General features: G+C 46.5%; 1 protein-coding gene across 2 annotated transcripts in view; it reads left to right on the forward strand.

The window, feature by feature from the left end:
- Positions 1-548: 548 nt before the first annotated feature.
- The window catches only part of LOC133026938 (disks large-associated protein 1-like), a 47,420-nt gene continuing 30,050 nt past the window's right edge, over positions 549-17,918 (forward strand). The window contains exons 1-4 of one of the 2 annotated variants that reach the window (XM_061093938.1): positions 549-1,607; positions 3,978-4,192; positions 8,366-8,543; positions 11,736-11,997. In XM_061093938.1, coding sequence (XP_060949921.1) covers positions 549-1,607; positions 3,978-4,192; positions 8,366-8,543; positions 11,736-11,997 — 1,714 coding nt within the window. The remainder of the gene's footprint in view (positions 1,608-3,977; positions 4,193-8,365; positions 8,544-11,735; positions 11,998-17,918) is intronic. The other variant, XM_061093937.1, reaches the window with a different exon arrangement.

Here is a 17,918-nt window from a genome sequence, read left to right on the forward strand (position 1 = left end):
CTATGCATGTGTGTGGGATAAATAATGTATCTTAATATCACACCGCAGTTTTTGCTGGGTGTTTCAGCAAACACTCGAGCTGGAAACACATTTGAACTCTCCTTGATGTCTCGCCTTCGCTTTGTTTTCCTCGATCCCGTTCCCGTGTCACTGGTTCTCCGAGCGAGCAGAGCGGTGGCGGCGGAAGCTGCAGGACAGATATGGATGTCAGGGACCACATGCCAACTGGCTGCTATATTTAGAGTCGCTCTTTCTTTAAAGTTTTGAAGGACAAAAATAAAAGGGTTGAAAAGAAAGAATCGGCTCAAGTCCCGACAACATAAGGAAATGTCCTCATCTGTGAAATGGTGCCAAAAAGCCTCTCCGTCAAATTAAAGCCGAACGAATGCGCCACACTGTTTTTTGAGTGTATGCAAATCTGAGATATTAATAAGCCTCTTCTTGTTTGTTTGTCTGTTCTTCCTCGTGGCTGTGTGTTTCTCTGCAGAAGTCGTTTTGGGGCCTGTGCAGACTTCCCGCCGCAGCAGTTGGATGTCGACGCAGCCACGATGACCATGAAAGGCCTGTCCAGCAGCCGCAGTCACCATCACACGGTGACATGTGACCCCTCTTACGACTCCATGACCCTGGGGCACTCGGATCGCCGGCCCTACTTCCTCAACCCTGGCGAGGCTCATTCAGCCGACCACCCTTGCTACCCGCAGCGCAACTCCTTCCAGTCCGAGTGCAGCGCCTACCCTGATCTGGCCAGTTGCACTTTCCCTCGCAGACATTACAGCTCCCACCATGAGCTCAAGGAGGAGTGCGGCGCCATGGTGCCTTATACGGGACAAACGGGAAGCGTTAAGGGAAGCAACAACCGCATCTCCTCCAACCTGCTGGAGCAGTTCGAGTGCCAGGCGCCGGTGCGGCACGAAGGCTACCACACGCTGCAGTACAAGCGCACGGCGGTGGAACACCAACGCAGCGACAGCCCCGGTCGGATCCGGCATCTCGTCCACTCCGTCCAGAAGCTGTTCACCAAGTCCCACTCCCTGGAGGGGCCGTCGGGGGGAGGAGGGAGCGGGAGGATGAACGGTAGCAAGTCCAGTCCGGACGACCCGCCCTCGGCCTCCGGCACCCTGAAGCACAGCAAACGCAGCAAGAGCAAGGACCGCTCAAAGTCCGAGCCCAAGATGCGCGGCGCCATCTCCGGCTACTGGAGCTCGGACGACACGCTGGACCGAGAGATGTGCCTCTACCACCATCACCACGGGGGCACCGGCGGAGGCCTCCCCTCGGGGGTCATGACCATGGGGCGCCACCCTGACAAATCCCAGTCGCAGTACTTCATGGAGTCCTACAACACGATCAGTGCCCACTCGCTCAAGACGTCGCGCAGCAACAACGACGTGAAGTGCTCCACCTGCTCCGGGGGGGGCGGCGGTGGCGGCGGCGTCGGGCTGCCGCTGGTGAGCTCGCTGGACGGCCAGGTGCAGCTGAAGAAGAGCTCGTGGTCTTCTACGCTGACGGTGAGCAGAGCAAGAGAGGTCTACCAGAAAGCCTCAGTCAACCTAGATAAAGCTCTAGTGAAAGCCGAGCAGGGACGCACCTGCCACTTCCTACAGGTAGGACAGTCACCGCATCGCCACCACCAGCATGTCATGCTCCATGCATCATCCGGGCGGCAGCTGCTCCTCCATGCCGCTGAGTCCCTGCACGTGTGTGTGTGTGTGTGTGTGTGTGTCTGTGTGAGTTAGAGAGATTGATCAGGGAGGCGCTGGCCCACGTCCCGTCATGTTCCGGTGTGTCTCGCATGATCATCGCCCTTCGTCTCAATCCCTCGTATCGTCACGAACCAAAACCATCACTTGTCGTCTTCTTCTCTGTGTTGGTGCCGAACGTGCATGGAAACAACAACGCGCGTGAGCAGGTGGATGTTTGTGTTCCTTACCTCCCGTACTGCAGAAGTCCCAGGATCGTGTGTTTAGCATTCAAACAGGAAGATGATTTTTATTAGGGCTGGGCAAGTTAACTTGTTTAATCGAGTTAACTCAAGTGATGAGTTAACTCGATTAATTATTTTATCTCGCATTAACTCAGGTTTGATTATTTATTGTTTTATCGTGAAAGTCAGGCTTTTATTTTGTGAAAGTCTGTTGCTGACTGCTGCAAAACAGGAAAAAAGAAAATAATTGGCGGATAAACAATCGAGTTAACTCATCACTTGAGTTAACTCGATTAAAACGAGTTAACTTGCCCAGCCCTAATTTTTATATCTACTTTCTGACCGGTCAGGTTCATGTAGCATCACAGCCAACCAGCATTCATGTATTTCTTTTACAGCATAAAGGCCCAGAACGGCTGAATCAGAAATACCCATCTTACCAGCTATCAGAGCACAAGAGTTACACACAGCACAACTATGAGATCAGAGCGAGAGAGAACGAGCACATCATGAAAGGAAAGACAAAATGCACCAGTCCCCAAACTCAGTTGTCACACGTACTCAGAAACGCACAAGTACACACACTCACACACTCACACACTCACAAACTCAAACACACACTCACACACATCAGCCCACATGATCCCGCTTCTCTGGTTCTGTGTTGGAGAAGATAAAAGTGTTTCAGATTGCACACAGGTCCTCTCATCAGGACGAGCTCAAAATATAAGCCTGAGGGGAGGGATGGAGGGTGTAGAAGGAGAGAGAGAGAGTGTGTGTGTGAGTGTGTGTGTGTGTGTAACTGTGTGTCTGTGTGCGCTCCAGGAAAAGGACCAAAGAGAGCAAATAAAGGCAAAAGCGGACGGTGTGAATGGGGGGGGGGGAAGTAAAAGTCATAAAGCGAGAGTGAGGGAGCATAAAAGAAAGAGGAAGTTCTGCGTGGCCGTGCATTTGAACAGGCCGTGAGAGCGGAGCGGGCACATCAAGGAAGGATGTTGCCGTCGCAACATTTCTCTCACTCCAATTGAGCCGTTGCTTCTATTCTAGAGAGACAGATGGAAAAAAAAAAAACAGGCTTTCAAAGAGAGAAGCCTGACAAGTAAGTTAAATTCTGAAGCCTTGCAACAAAGAGCCGACACGTCATTTGCTTCCCCTGCTTGGATGGGGCTCCTGTAATCCAGCGTTCACACACACACACACACCTAATTTAATCCCGTGCATTTAGGCAACATTCACAGGTTCGAACATCTGAGGTATTCTCTCCTCCACTGCCAAGGTAATGGGATTAAAAAAGCGTGACTTCATTTAGGCTTTTCTGCTTTTTTTTTTTTTATGGCTTTTTTTTCTGCCTCAGCCGCAGTAATTCAATTCTTTTGACGTCATCGCCCGACCCAATCTTCCCCGACATGTTAACACAGTGTGTGGTTGCCCCTGACATCAAGGTCAGCTGGTCTCCTAGCTACACGCCGCTCTGTTGAATGATTCTCCTGCACTTTCTTCTCGCTCTGTATCTCATTTCTCTTCGCTTCAGAGCTGGTGCCCTAAAAGCCACTCACGTCGGGGACTGCAGCGGTTTCGGCCGAACAAAACTCCCTTTGTTTCCCCCCCCGCCACCACCTCTCTCCATGTCTCTCTCTCGTTTAGATTGGGGACGGGAGATAGTTTTGCCTCCTTTTTTTTATTTCCTACCTTCATTAGTGTGTCTGGAGCGTCAGGAAAGCAGACGGAGGCCGAGCCACTGCAACGTTTTGTCAGAAATAATTAATTCCTTGCATTTGTTATGCCGCATGCATCACAGGACAGACAAAAGGCTTCAGGCGCTCGCAGGCTCATGGTATGATCAAGGCCGACTGTGCATTGATACTTCTGCCATTTTGTCTTTTAAAGGCAAAACGTGCACTGTGTGATACCGGTGTTGTATCAGACCAGGGCAGGAAAATACTGCAGCCTCCCTGTGTCTATTTCTTATTGGCCGGAGTTTATCGTTCTGACCTGTAGGACGACCTGTGTTCGCTCCCCCTCTTACCTCTATCTCACTTCATCTCCACAGGTGCCTCAGGATGACTGGGGCAGCTTCTCTCCGCTGGCGAAGGAAGACGAGATCCCGTGCCGGCGGATGCGCAGCGGCAGCTACATCCGAGCCATGGCGGAGGAGGACAGCGGCGACTCGGACGGCAGCCCCAAGCCCTCGCCCAAGGTGCAGGCGCGGCGGGCGAGCTACCTGAAGGCCACGCAGCCGTCTCTCACCGAGATGACCACGCTCCAGTGAGTGTGTGCTGAGGATGAAGTCGTTTATAGATTTATTATTTACTTTTTTGTGTGTCTCTGCACCTGCGACACCCAGTGGCAGGAGGTGTTATCTTTTCGGGTTGTCTGTTCATCCTATTCTTGAGGGAAATGTTTCCAAATTTGGTTGAAACATTCACTTAGACCAGGGGTGTCCAAACTTTTTGTCCCGAGGGCCACATACAGAAAAAAATACCAAGGACTGTGCCACTCACGCCGCCACGCCCCCCTGCCCTGGAGTGGACTGTTGACAGTCGCATCGCTCAGGGCGGGGGGGCGTGGCGGCGTGGCGTGGTGGCGTTCTGAGGGACAGCTAGCAGGTCAGCTAAGGAATTCACCGCCAGACCACTAGGTGGAGTAACGTTTTTTGTCGAAGACAACCTTAGAGACACCTTCTTTGTCGACTGTTTATTACTTTTTCTGGAGGACAAATTTGTCCCTGATCTTCCTCCACAGCTTCGTACACTCGTCGACCTGCAAACCGATGTCAGCCGAGATCTCCTTCCAGGAATTGCAGGTCATCTGCGTGTCCTTGTATATAGCCAGTGACGGGTTATACAAGTGGTCATACTTTCAGATCTCTTCTGCCAAGTGCTCTTCTATTTGGTCCATATCCGTTCTTCTAAATCTTCCTTGGTTTCTGCCGGTATTATGGGGCATGAAACCGGAAATATGACTCTGGAAAGGATGTAGTTAGCGGACCAATCACAGCCTTGCGGGCTGCGTGAGGCTTGCGTAGCTTTGTCGTATAGTTACAAAAAGCATGCACCGGCCACTCCCCTGTCGAAGAAGCCCTGCCCCATAAAGCAAAACAAAGTGCTTTAAGTAAGTGGTTTTTTTTAAATTTTTTATACATTATATTTTTAGACATTGATGCGGGCCAATTAAAAATGGATGGCGGGCCGCAGTTGGCCTGCGGGCCGTAGTTTGGACACCCCTGACTTAGACCTTACCCTCATGCAGGGAACAGAAGTCTTGTGGAGTTGGGCTGTGATCGATTAGCAGTTGTTGCTACTAGTCGCACAAACGTGCACGGGACCCGCTAATGACTTGAATTTGGCCCCAGGTTCGCCATCATACAACCCAACCGCCGTGCTGCACACTGGAGATAGAGGACGAGGCAGCTGACATCTTGTTTTCACGCTGTGGCAACAAGTCTGGGTTACACCCCGCTGTGATTAAAGAATCAGAGTTGTTGTTCCATATGTTTCGGAGCCCACTCTCTGATCTTTCCTTCCTCGTGAAGAGTCGTTCCCGAGAAGCGGTGCGGTTGTTTTTCTTCCCTCAGACGAGCGTGACCTCCTTCCTCCTGTTTAAGACACATAGTGCACAGATAGAGCTCCTATTTAAGCACTGGGGATTATTCCTGGCAAACAAACAAGGAGAAAATTGCACTCCCTCACTTACCGACAGCAAATTTCCAGAAATTAGTTTATTCCTGGCCTAGATTGTATCGTGTCATTTTTGATATCTCACCGAGAACAGACATCTTTATTAATAGGTTCACATCTCCTCGTCTTTCCGCCCCTCCGCCCGTGGCCGTCGCTCTCAGGACTTTTATTTTAAGAAGAAGAAAGCGACAGATGGAAGAAAGAGGAGAGGGTTAAGATACATTTACATTTATTTATTTGTCCCAAACACATGCTCAGACATGCACAAGCACACTCATGCAAGGAGGGAAATTTAACCTCTGCTTTCTACCCATCTGGTGCAGGACACACAGAGCAGTGAGCAGCCATGTACGGCACCCGGGGAGCAGATGTTGGGGGAGTAAGGTGCCTTGCTCAGGGGCACTAGACAGGGTAGGGAGAATCCTCTTGGATTTTTGGACAGATCAATCCAGGTTTGTCTTTTGGTTGTTTCTCCGTGGAGTCGAACCACAGACGAACCAGAGACCTTTTCTGCCCATAGTCCAAGTTTCTGCCACTAGTCCACCGCCTCTTCACATAGTAGATATAGTTGACGGAGAGGAAGAGGTGAAGGAATCATTAAGATAAAGTGTGTTGAAGATGAAGAAAAATGGGAAGAGGAGAGACAAGAAAAAGAGGAATCCAGATTCTGCAGCAGGAATCAGCCGAGGGCTTCACGCAGCCTTTAGTCCTGACTGACAGAGGAGCATGTGTTCATTAATGTCACTTGTTCCATGGATGGACACCCTGGGACTGGCTGACCCCCCCCCCCCGATAGGTGGCACTGATTACAGCCCGACTCTGCCATTCACGCTGTCACAATAGAAATCACTGGTGCTGCCTATAATCAGCCCCACAGGGAAATCAAGAGCAGAAGTGGAGAGAGACGATGCTGTAGGTAGAAACTTCTTTGACTTTATTCTTCCGTCACAGACTCCGGGCGGCTGATGCCGAGGATTCACACAAATCTCAGAGGCTCAGGATATACGTTGTGATTTCTTTTTTTTGGGCTTCACAGATGAAACCTTTTCATCTCAGTCATCAAGCGAATGTGGTGCCCCAGAAAAAAATTTTGGGACGTGCTGTGTGCGGAGAATCGAGAGGAGACACACAAAAAAAATATGAAATGCGAACCAAGACCAAAAAAAGAAAAACAGGAGTTGTAAAAAAATTTGCTGTGATATCAATAGAATAGTGTGAGAAGTTATCAATAGATTGGATGTTGTAGATATACGTTTTCGATTTTAAAACAATTCTGTACCAAGCCACTGGTATTTCATTGTCAATTTCCATCTTAATTATTTGATATTTAAAGATATATGTAACAAATCATCTCTATTGACAGTCAGGTACAAAGGAGGAAGTAATGTGACCTTATCATTCAGCCATAAAGTCCAACATTTGAGATTTTAACGTGGGAAGTTGTCGTTAATCTACCGTTTCTCAGTATTCAGCATTGTGTTCATTTAAAATGTATCAAAATCCTTTGAAAACCACAATCAAACCATATTAATAACCATTACCTAGCGGCGCAGTGGTAAAGTGGTCAGCACCATCGCCCTCACACCACACTTTGCATGTTCTCCTCGTGTCTGTGTGAGTTTTCTCCATTTTGTCAGATGATGTGGAGCAATTATATCCGGTGACATATTTTGAAATAAATAAATGAGATGTTTTTTTTCTCTTACTGCATTATGATTAAATTGCTATTAGTCCATCTGTCGTTCAATTCCCCCCCGTTTGTCTCCACCGTCCTCCCTCTCCTGTCTTCCACCCAAGAAAGAATAATCCCGTTTGCTTGGCTGTGGAAACGACGCTCTATTTTTAGGAGGAAATGCATAATTGAAGCAGACCTGACCTGGAGGCAGCGGAGTCAGACTTGTGTGTCTGTGTCTGTATACAGTGTGTGTGTTATTGTGTTTGTGTGTGTGTGTGTATGTGTATGTGTATGAAATGTCATTTGAGAAGGTGAGAGCCGGGTGTGAAATCCACGTTGTATAGTACTTTGATTTGACGATAGATTTTCGAAACTGCGTGGTATTCATCTCTCTCTCTCGCTGCACTTTGTTCCCTCTGAGTCGGTTTAGTAGGTCACAGTGTTTGTCAAGAGGAGCATGAGTCAGCTTTTTTTACCTTTTATTCCCCCTGATTAATGGATTGTTTAGCTCGCGCCAAACTGCTGCATCACCCAAACACACACACACACACACACACTTCGCACAACCACACACACGCACGTCGGCGTGAAGCATGCTGAGAGATCTGATTGGAGGCAGGTGAGAGCTAATGAGACACCTATTCATCTTCCTCGGAGACGGGAGCAATTATGTGTGTGTGTGTGTGTGTCTCTCTGTGTGTGTCTGTGTGTGTTTTGTCGATTTCTACGTGGGTTTTTATGAGAAAGAAATTCCATCTGTGTGTTCTCACTGTACGCCGCCTCACAAAGTACAAGGTGCTTGAAGGGCAGACTCCCTGAGCTACTGCCAGTGTTTCTCAGTGGTACCGTGCTTGTTGATTAGATAACGGTGTCTCCTGAAGCAGTTGAGGATTGATCCATATCTCCGGGTTCGCACACGCTGCCAAGTACTCTGCAAATTCCTTCTCTCACCCTCTTTTTATCACTTAATCTCTCGCTCTCGCTCCCCGGCTCCTTTGTCTCCCTCTCGACTTGTTTCTCGCCGTTCAGCCGAGCTCATATATGTGTATTTTCTCTCCCTCTCTCTCCCACTCTTTTCCCTTGCAGGATTTCCACGGAGCACTCGCCCAAGCTGCAGATCCGGAGTCACAGCTATCTGCGGGCGGTGAGTGAGGTTTCCATCAATAGGAGTCTGGACAGCTTGGACCCAGCAGGGCTGCTGGCCTCGCCTAAATTCCGCTCGCGAAACGAGAGCTACATGAGAGCCATGAGCACCATCAGCCAGGTTAGTGGCACCCAGGGGCCCGGAGCCTCTCTCTCTGCCCTTGGCCCTCGCACGCCCCCTGTACCTGATGTTACGTCCAAGGAGGTCATGCAGGGGGGGGGGAGGGAGGAAATCCCCGTCCGTAGTCGTCCTCGGGCCTTGAATTAACGGGATTATCAGGTCACCACCCGGCGAAGAACCACGAAAACCCCCCCCAATCTCCCCAATTAGCGTGTTCGTCTGCTCGCCGTCATCTGGAGCTCGTGTGATCGCAGGTCCCCCATCCCCCCCACCCGCCCCCCCGACCCTAATGTTCTCCGTCTGCCTGGCCATACGTCAGGAAGAAAAACAAGCAGCTTAGGATCCTTCAATTTGACGTCTGCTGTGTGAGAGATGAAAAACAAGCATTAAGATGCAGCCACGTGAATGTTATGAATAACTGAAATATGGATCAACACCAAATAATAATATAATGTTCACCACAATATAAAATAAATAAAAAATGTTAGGATTATAGTTAAAATTAAGTTAAATTAAAAAAAAAATACATAGGAACAGAAAAGACATCTAGTTAAAGGCTGAAGTAAAGACACATGTTTTCTTTTAAAGATTGATTGAATATTTATTTATTTAAGCCTCGGAAAACACATTGAGGGATAAGACTCTCATTTTCAATGGTGCCGAGGGTACAATAAAGAGTTGATACATTGAATAAATAAGAATTAAATAAATATGCATATATATATATATATATATACAGTAACACAAGGTATAAAACAATTTGTCAGTATAAAATACTATGGCCAAGTCAACTAGCAGTTACAATCACTGCAGGAGAAGTCAGCTGTACATGAGACCAGACTCGAGAACTCCGTCAATGAAACAAATGAGCACGACCTTAAAGGTTTTTAGACCTCATTCCAAATGTAGGGTAAAGAACTGACCTAGCTTCTCTGGTGATGAGCGTTTGCCAGGAAACACTCGGCAGAATATCGGTCATTTTGGTTTTTGAACACAGCTTCCCACTCTTCATTCTGTGGAGTGACAGGAGAGATTAGCTTTACCTTTTTTTGCCGCGAGCTCCCTCTCCAAAGCCCGGGGGCAACATTTAGTCTCGTGGACTGAACGATCGTCCCTTGAGACGTCCCTTCGAGCCCAGGGGACGATGACACGCTGGACCTGGCGCTTGCTGAGACGCCTCTGAACAAGAAGGTGCTGCTGGCCTCTCTGTCCCACTCACTCACTCTCATGTCGGAAGTACAGACGCTCAAAATCCGAGGTCCACAATCCTTTCTGACTCCAAGCTCTTCAGCGTAAACTCGCACTTGTTTGACCCACAGACTGAATGTAAAGATGGACGACACATCGCTAGAATATCCTGGATACGGGATGCTGCCATTTTGACGTCATCAGAATCTGCTGCAGTCTCAGCCATAGATATATAAAGACTAGATGTCTCGTCTGCGTTGCCGGCCAACGGAGCCGGACGTCACCACATGGCGGCCATCTTGCCAGAGGTTGCTCGCTCACCCATAACATTGTGTTGGTAGGGGTAAATAACCATAACTTACTCAATTTTCAACCGATTTTGAAACGGTGTGGTTTGTTATAAACGTCAGAGATGTAGTTATGACACTGCATTCTTATGGATAATCATGTTATTTTCTAAAATTTTTTATAATTTATGCAGTGGCATAACTACATCTCTGACGTTTGTAACAAACCAGACCGTTTCAAAATCGGTTGAAAATTGAGTAAGTTATGGTTATTTACCACTACCAACACAATGTTATGGGTGAGCGAGCAACCTCTGGCAAGATGGCCGCCATGTGGTGACGTCCGGCTCCGTCGAACGAGACATCTAGTCTTTATATATATCTATGGTCTCAGCAGTTTCACCATATTCTTATAGCGCCAAAAAATGTATCCAAATCAAACTGACCAGAAAGATTTACATCTAAACGAATCAGTGTGTGAGAAAAATGTATTTAAAGTTTGAGTTTGGTCCTTGTCCCATCCACTAACATGGAGCACTGTAGCCAGCCAACAGGGGCGATCAACACAGATTGGCTTTACTTTTGTCGTCAATCTTTACGTACAGTCTCTGGTTTAACGTTACACTTCACTGACAAACACCTGCACTCTCACCTCTGGTACGGGGCTGCATCCCATTCCTCTGTTCGGCATTTTGCAAACTTTGATGTTATTGGATCGGAGGCTTCAAGGAATGGAATGGAGCTTCAGGTTTATCTGCCCTCACACATCCTAATCTCCACACATCCATCTCACAAGTTTCCTCCCCCCCTCCTTCCCACAGAGTTTTCTAAGTTCTCTCCTTCTCTTCCTTCAGACCCTGTTTCGACCCTGTTACGAAACACAAGCTGAACTCGCCGAAGACGTAATGAGATTTCCCTCGAGTCACGTCTCAAATCCCAGTAGTCCTAGTTCTGACACTTTCTTCTTCTTACCTTTTAATAACAACACTTGTAGTTTTTCACTCTGCACTTTGAGGTTTTTTACCCCTCCGTGATTCCTCCCCCTCTGCACTGCTCGGACGCTCCTGTACTTTTATTCGATATACTTCTCTGTTAATTGTTTGCAAAACTCCCCCCCCCACGTGGCTTAAAGCTTCACAAGATGGTGGTGGAGGTCAAAGTCTGAAGATTCAAGATTCAAGATTTTTTACTGTCAATTAAATGCTTGGGTCACACACTCTCTTTAAGCAATGCTCAGTAATTTCAACCTAAAAAAAATGAAATAAAAATAGAAATAGTATAAAATAGAATAAAAAAAAGAATAAAATAGAATAACAATGAAATAGAATATCAAACATTTTAAATAGAAAATAAAATATATACATCTAAATATATATCTTTACAGAAGCAACATGCACCAAGCTGCACTGTAGTTGTTGAATCTATTATAACTGTTAAGTGAGTTTTTTACGTACAACTCCTGCCTAGTGAAGCTTTAACCTGGGGAGCAGCACTAAGAGAAGCTTCTAGTCAATAGGCTTTTCCCATGATGCACCTGGGCAACTTTATTTCTCACTTTTGTTTCTCCCTGTGCATGGTCACATATGCTCCTGTGTGTCTGTCTCTGTGTGTGTGTGTGTGTGTGTGGTGTTTTGACTCTTCATCTGGGTGTGTGTGCGCGTGCACTTGCCATATGTCCGCGTGTGCCCTCCTCCTCCCCCCCACCCTTCCTCCGCAGGTGAGCGAGGTGGAGGTGAACGGGCAGATCGAGGCGGTGTGCGAGTCGGTGTTCAGCGAGATGGAGTCGCAGGCGGTGGACGCCCTGGACCTGCCCATGGCCGGCTGCTTCCGCATGCGCAGCCACAGCTACGTGCGTGCCATCGAGACGGGCTGCACGCAGGAGGAGGAGGAGGCCGCCGCCCGCGCCGCGCTGGGCCACCGGAGGAGCCACTCGCCCCCCCGCACCACCACCACGGTCAGGACCATCCAGAGCAGCACAGGTCAGTGGGAGCGTGCACTTGTGCTCGTGAACATGTGAACATGCATAATCCACGGCGCATTATGAATTAATGTGTGTGCTGTGTGTTAAATTTATGCAGCATGTGTATAGTGTCAGTCGAGAAGGATAAATAAATTAGAGCTGCAGTTTCTGCAGAGGGAGATTTATCCTTCTGCATAAAGATTGGACAATGCCAACAAATCAAATTTTCTCATTTGTATTTGATTTACCTTGTTAAGCCGCCCTCTGAGTTGTTTCCACTTTGCAAACTCGGACCCAAACCCTCGGCTTTTTTATCCATCTGACCCAGTTTTCCTCTCAGATACAATATGATGAATGCAGAGCTGTGTTTTTTTTTTTACCCCACATAAGCTTATTCGGGCTGTAAAGCTCAGTGGGTTTTATTTTAGCCCACTTGTGTGCCTCATGGTCTGGAGCGCTCGGCTTCCCAGCCTCACTGCATGCAGTATTGATGCTGAGTGGTGCTGGCATCCAGCGCCGGGTGCCTCTGCGTCCCCGATGCAAATCCCGACGTCATTCCTTTACACCGTGCACGTTGAGTCATCGTGGCCTGACGCACAATGGCTTTCTCCTCCGTTCCTTTTTAATTATGCCAATTAAACGACAGCGTTTCCCCAAACTTAGCCGACAAGGCTACAGGCGGCTAATTAAAGACATTTACTGCAAATTGAGAGCATGGCAAAACTAGTTCAATCAATTCAAAGGGCTTTGAATTGACTCAGAACTAACATTTATATAATGCTGTTTAAAATTGTCTTCAACTCTCTCTCGTCTTCTTCACCACTTTAACATCCGTCTCCAGTTATCCAGTTAGTAAAAGGAATCAAGATATGAAGTTGCACCCGAATCGTTTTACGATCAAACATCTTATTGACAGTTCAAGCGAACAATACAATTAAGGGGAATGGAGAATTGAGTTGATTGTTCTATTGTGCGGTGGTAGTTACTGATCTATAACAGGAGACTGATAAGATCAAGAGAGGAGGCGGTCGGAGCCTCTTCCCCTGAGGAAGGAGGAGATAATGAAAACCATCTATCAGATGAAGCGGTGTAGGGACTTAACTCTGGTTCTCCAGCTGCACTGCTGCTGTGTAGTGCTGCTGCTACACATGGTGCAGGTACTTTCTTTCTCCTGCTCCCATCTGTCTTGTGTCTCTCACATGCTGCTGCGTCACATGGACAAAAATACTGAAAGATGTTGATATATGTCAGTAATTATCACGATAAATGTCAAATTCATTTATTTCAAGTTTGACAAACACTTATATATCAGCAAAGCATTTCTATTCCTCCTATATATACTGTTAATATATAATAATGATGCATCTCCACTTCAGCGATGAAGCCAAACTGGGAATACTTTGTTTAGTTTGACTTTTTAATTTGGTCCATGTCCCATCGGTTAACATGGATGAGTCAGGTTTTATGTCCTCTGCTGCAGCCAGCCAGCAGGTGGCGATCAAGACTCTTTGGCTTCACTACAATAGATCTGTTGAACTTTATTGATATTGCTAGTGATGAATATTACATTGCAGTTATATCTATTATTATCAAACATCATTACTATAGTTGTATTTCCCACCACTTCTCTCCCACACTTCATTGTGGGTGCAACTTCCTCCATCTGTGATCATTTGCTATGAATGTAAACACCTCTACTACTCTTCTCAGTTGAAGCGTGAGTGTTTGTGCGTCTGTGTGTGTGTTAGACGCACACATCTGCAGCTGGGGCCTCACAGCTGTTAGAGACTTAACGAACATCCTGAGTTTGTTGTGTGATGAATGGACGTTGAGAGAAGAGGGATCAGGCTGCTCTGTGTTTGCTGATGATCTGACGTTATGCCGCTGTGACCAGTCTCCCGGCAGGCCTTCGTACCTCGCTGTGATTGGCTGTCGTCTTCCTCCTCTGACCTTTGACCCTCATTTGCTGCTGACCTTATTATATGGTGGATCCGGCTCAAACGAACACGACAGGGCGAGCGGGTCGGCGTGAAGGCGGGGGATTGATTCAGATCACTGTCATAGTTACCACCTCCTCAGATGTTCACCACTGAGTCGTCAGTCGCTGTAATTAATTAGCTCCCTCTCCTTTTTCTCCTCCTGGGGGAAGAGCGTGATTGAACAGGGGAGGAAGAAAGAGAGACTGGAGGGAGAGGAGGAGAAAGATCTCAGTCCGACTCTATTCGGACCGTTTACCCCTCCACCTTCTCATGGAGTGCTCTGTGTTTTCTCACCCTCACACACTGTTCACGCAGTGTGTGAGACACAGGGTCTGCAGGCAGTCGAGGACCCTTTAATTAAATCCACTAAACCTTAATTAATATCTCCAGAGGGAAATATTCTCCTATACATTTAATTAACAGCTGGAGTTGGTACTATAAACTCCAGCTGCTGATTACACACAATTATTACAGTAAGAATAATATTATAGTGATGTAACAGTCACAATATTGTCTTTCTTCATAAAAGTAATCATATGCATCTTGCTGAAAATAACTGCAGGACTTTGTAATTAATCGGCATGTTTAATTTGACTTTCATAGAAGATCTGAATACTACTTCTTAATACTACTTCTGAATACTACTCTTATTAAAGACACACAAGTGGTTCTGCCCTTACAAACAAATGCAAATGATAAATAAAATAAACAAATATTGTGACATAGCGTTTCTGTTGCTTATTCTAAATGTCTCATTTGCATCAACACACATAAACAAGTGTCCTTATGGCCGTCCTTATTTACACATATTGTAATAATATAAACTGTATTTGAGACTTATTTGACTTTTATATTTTTCATTTAGCGCTAAATGTCGCTTAAGTGACTGAAAGCAAAACAACAACAATAACTTGAAATAGCCAATTTCTACAGAAATTTCATTTGCAACTATTTTAAAATTAAAATCACCTCACATCCACTGATGATTTTCAGTGTTGGTTGTCTGTTTAAGTTTCATCATTTCACATCAACCTTTTTTTGAGTTTTGGTGATGATGTGAAGACGCCACCTCGGACTCTGCAGATTATTGGATCATGAAAATTAACTTTAATTGTAGCCTTAGCTCATACAACAGGTAGAGGGCTGTATTAACGATGAACAGTAGGCTCTGAAAGTCACGTGTCAAACCCTGCAACATAAATTTTCACAACCATTACCCATTAAATTAGCAAATCGCCTTTGATTTACATTCCACAGTCGTATTCTTCTTTCTCTACCTACTGTTATTGTTGTTGATCAGATGCACAGCATGAAAACTAGAATGTGCAGCGACAGAGAAAAGGATGATGTGACAGGCGGCGACCATCACGAGTTTGCTCAACGATGCGAAACATTATCAGGTCATAAACACGGGAGCGACTCCACTCGCTACCTCCCGTCAGACATGATGCAGACGTCCTGTAACATGTTCCCATAATGGAACTCGCTCTGCAGTGCTCGCTGCGGACACACAATACCCACGGGGAGAATAATAGCTGCAGATGAACAGGCCGGAACAATATGTGTGTTATATAATCTCATATACATTATATAAGAAGTTTCTCTCGTGGTAACATACCTGCCAGCAAACAGTCAGAAACAGAGAAACACACACACACACACACACACACATACTGTACATTTTGCCGGAAATCGACAGGGACATGAAAAGTGAAGACATGGTTGAGGTGAATATTTCATGATGTTTCTGAAGAATGGTTCAGGTCCCAGCTGGAGAAAAACAGTCCCACACTTATGGTGCTGCTCCGACTTGTCCCTTCGGCAAAACATCACACTCACACACACACACACACACACACAGACACACACAGAAACGAGCGACCTATCAGCGTCTCCCATCAGTTCGCCCCCTGCTCTGCTCTAGCCCATTATTATTGATGATCTTTTTAATCCTGAGGAAGGAGGCAGGAGTAAGGGGCGGCACTTTGATCTTGTCTCTTTGAACGCCAAGTAGCTGCGGTCGCACACACACACACACACACACACACACACACACACACACACACACACACACACACACAAATGGCTGTTGCCTTGGATAGGGGCGTGTTGACCGAGACATCAGCTCCTTTGGATCGGTTTAACAAAATCTGGAGCAGATCCTCTTTCTAAATCTCGGGGAAAATCCATAGCAATCTTTTAATTTGCGGATTTCACCGCCTCTAAGCTCCTGCTCCTCCACCCCCCCCACCCCCCCCACGTCTTCTCCAGTTAACATATTCATCACCCCTTCCTTCTCACAAGGTGATTCCAGCCTGGTGTGTCACTGGGAGGAGGGACTTACCTTCAATTAGAGTTTACACACAAACACACAAACACACACACACACAGATCTTATGTCGAGGAAATGTGCCACAGATTCTGTTGTTCTTTCTCTTAACCTCCTTTTCCCTGCATCACTGACTTGATGTCAATTATCCAGCCTCATTTTCCCAGCATCTGTTTTCCAGAGGTGCAGAGCGATTGGCTGGAGAGAAAATGAAAGAAAGTGTCTCTCCTCCTGCAGCTCTTTTCTAACCGGCTACAAGACGACGTCTAATTTACCCCACGAACAGAGACACTGCGCTCGATAAATCATTCCTTAAGTAAACGTTTGAGGGATGCTCGTGGCTCATTCTGCTCCTCAGACACTCTGTGGAGAACCGCTGCTTCGTTTCGTTTTCTGACGCCGCTGTGGGCGCCATCTGCTCGTACTGTACAAAACCAAAATTTAAAAAAAGGTCTTAATACAGAGTTATGCTGTACAGGTCTTAACGGTCATTTTTGGGGGAGTGACATATGAAAGAAGAGCACAATCCACCAGTTTGATAAGATCTCTGATTGCAAATACGGGCGTATAGGAAAATGATTTATGCATTTGTTCAGGTATAAGCTTTACAACAGGGATTATCTGAGAGCCAATAAAACCCTGATGTATGAAATATAATAATCATCATCAAAAAAAATTGTTCAGGTGTCAGGAAACAGTTTAAATGAAAGAGTGAGGAGGTGATGTTTCTAAAGATGCTGCAAGAAGCCGTCATATTTCATTTCCACTTAAGATTCACTTAAAGTATTTTAAATCAGAAGAGACTTCTAGATGAATGAGAATGAGTAAATTCGAATATAATTGAATTCCTGGTGAACTAGAGGAATAGACTTTGGTGCTGAGACCCCAGCAGGAAGTAGATCTCCCAGGAAGCGATCTCACGAATTAGGTGTTTCGGATATGAGAGAGACTTCCCCCCCCCCCGCAGAGCTTTGACACTGGTGGTGAGAATGAAAATGAAACACGAAGCTGAGCGGTCTGATGATGACGGGCTTTCTGATTGGGCGTGACAGCTGAATGACGGCGGAGAACGGCGACAGCTCACAGGTGATTGGCTCAAAGCCAGCGTGTCGGGTTGTGATTGGATGAAAAGAGAGAATGAGCCGGTGGAGCCCAGAGATACTGAGAACCGTGCAAGTGCCTGAAATCTGGCTTGGTTCTCCTGTGGGTGTCATGTTGTCTCTGTCGTCTTGATTGAATTTAAGGGACTGCTAGGCTTTGGCGGAGGTATATTCTAATTGTATATTTTAATCTTACTACACAAGAAAAACTGAGCATATTGACATCAGCAGATTTAAAAACAGTAATGTACCACACGTGGATAAGATGGATATCAAAACTCACATTCACATCAGTGTGTTTCTAAATGAAACCCCTCACCTGTGTGTTCCACCTCCTATACAGCAGAAATACAGCCTGTACAACACTGCCCCTAGGGGCTCAGCGGAGCACAGCATGCCCCTCTCTGCCCTGGTCCTCTTACAGTAGCTGTGAGAGTGGGTGGATGAAAACTATCAGACAGCTTGACCCAATTAACAATCACTGGCATCACTGGCACTTTTCCAATACGTCCGAGTTCTGAGAGAGCGCGTG

The sequence above is a fragment of the Limanda limanda genome, chromosome 20 (assembly GCF_963576545.1).
Source record: "Limanda limanda chromosome 20, fLimLim1.1, whole genome shotgun sequence".
NCBI classification, from domain to species: Eukaryota; Metazoa; Chordata; class Actinopteri; order Pleuronectiformes; family Pleuronectidae; genus Limanda; species Limanda limanda.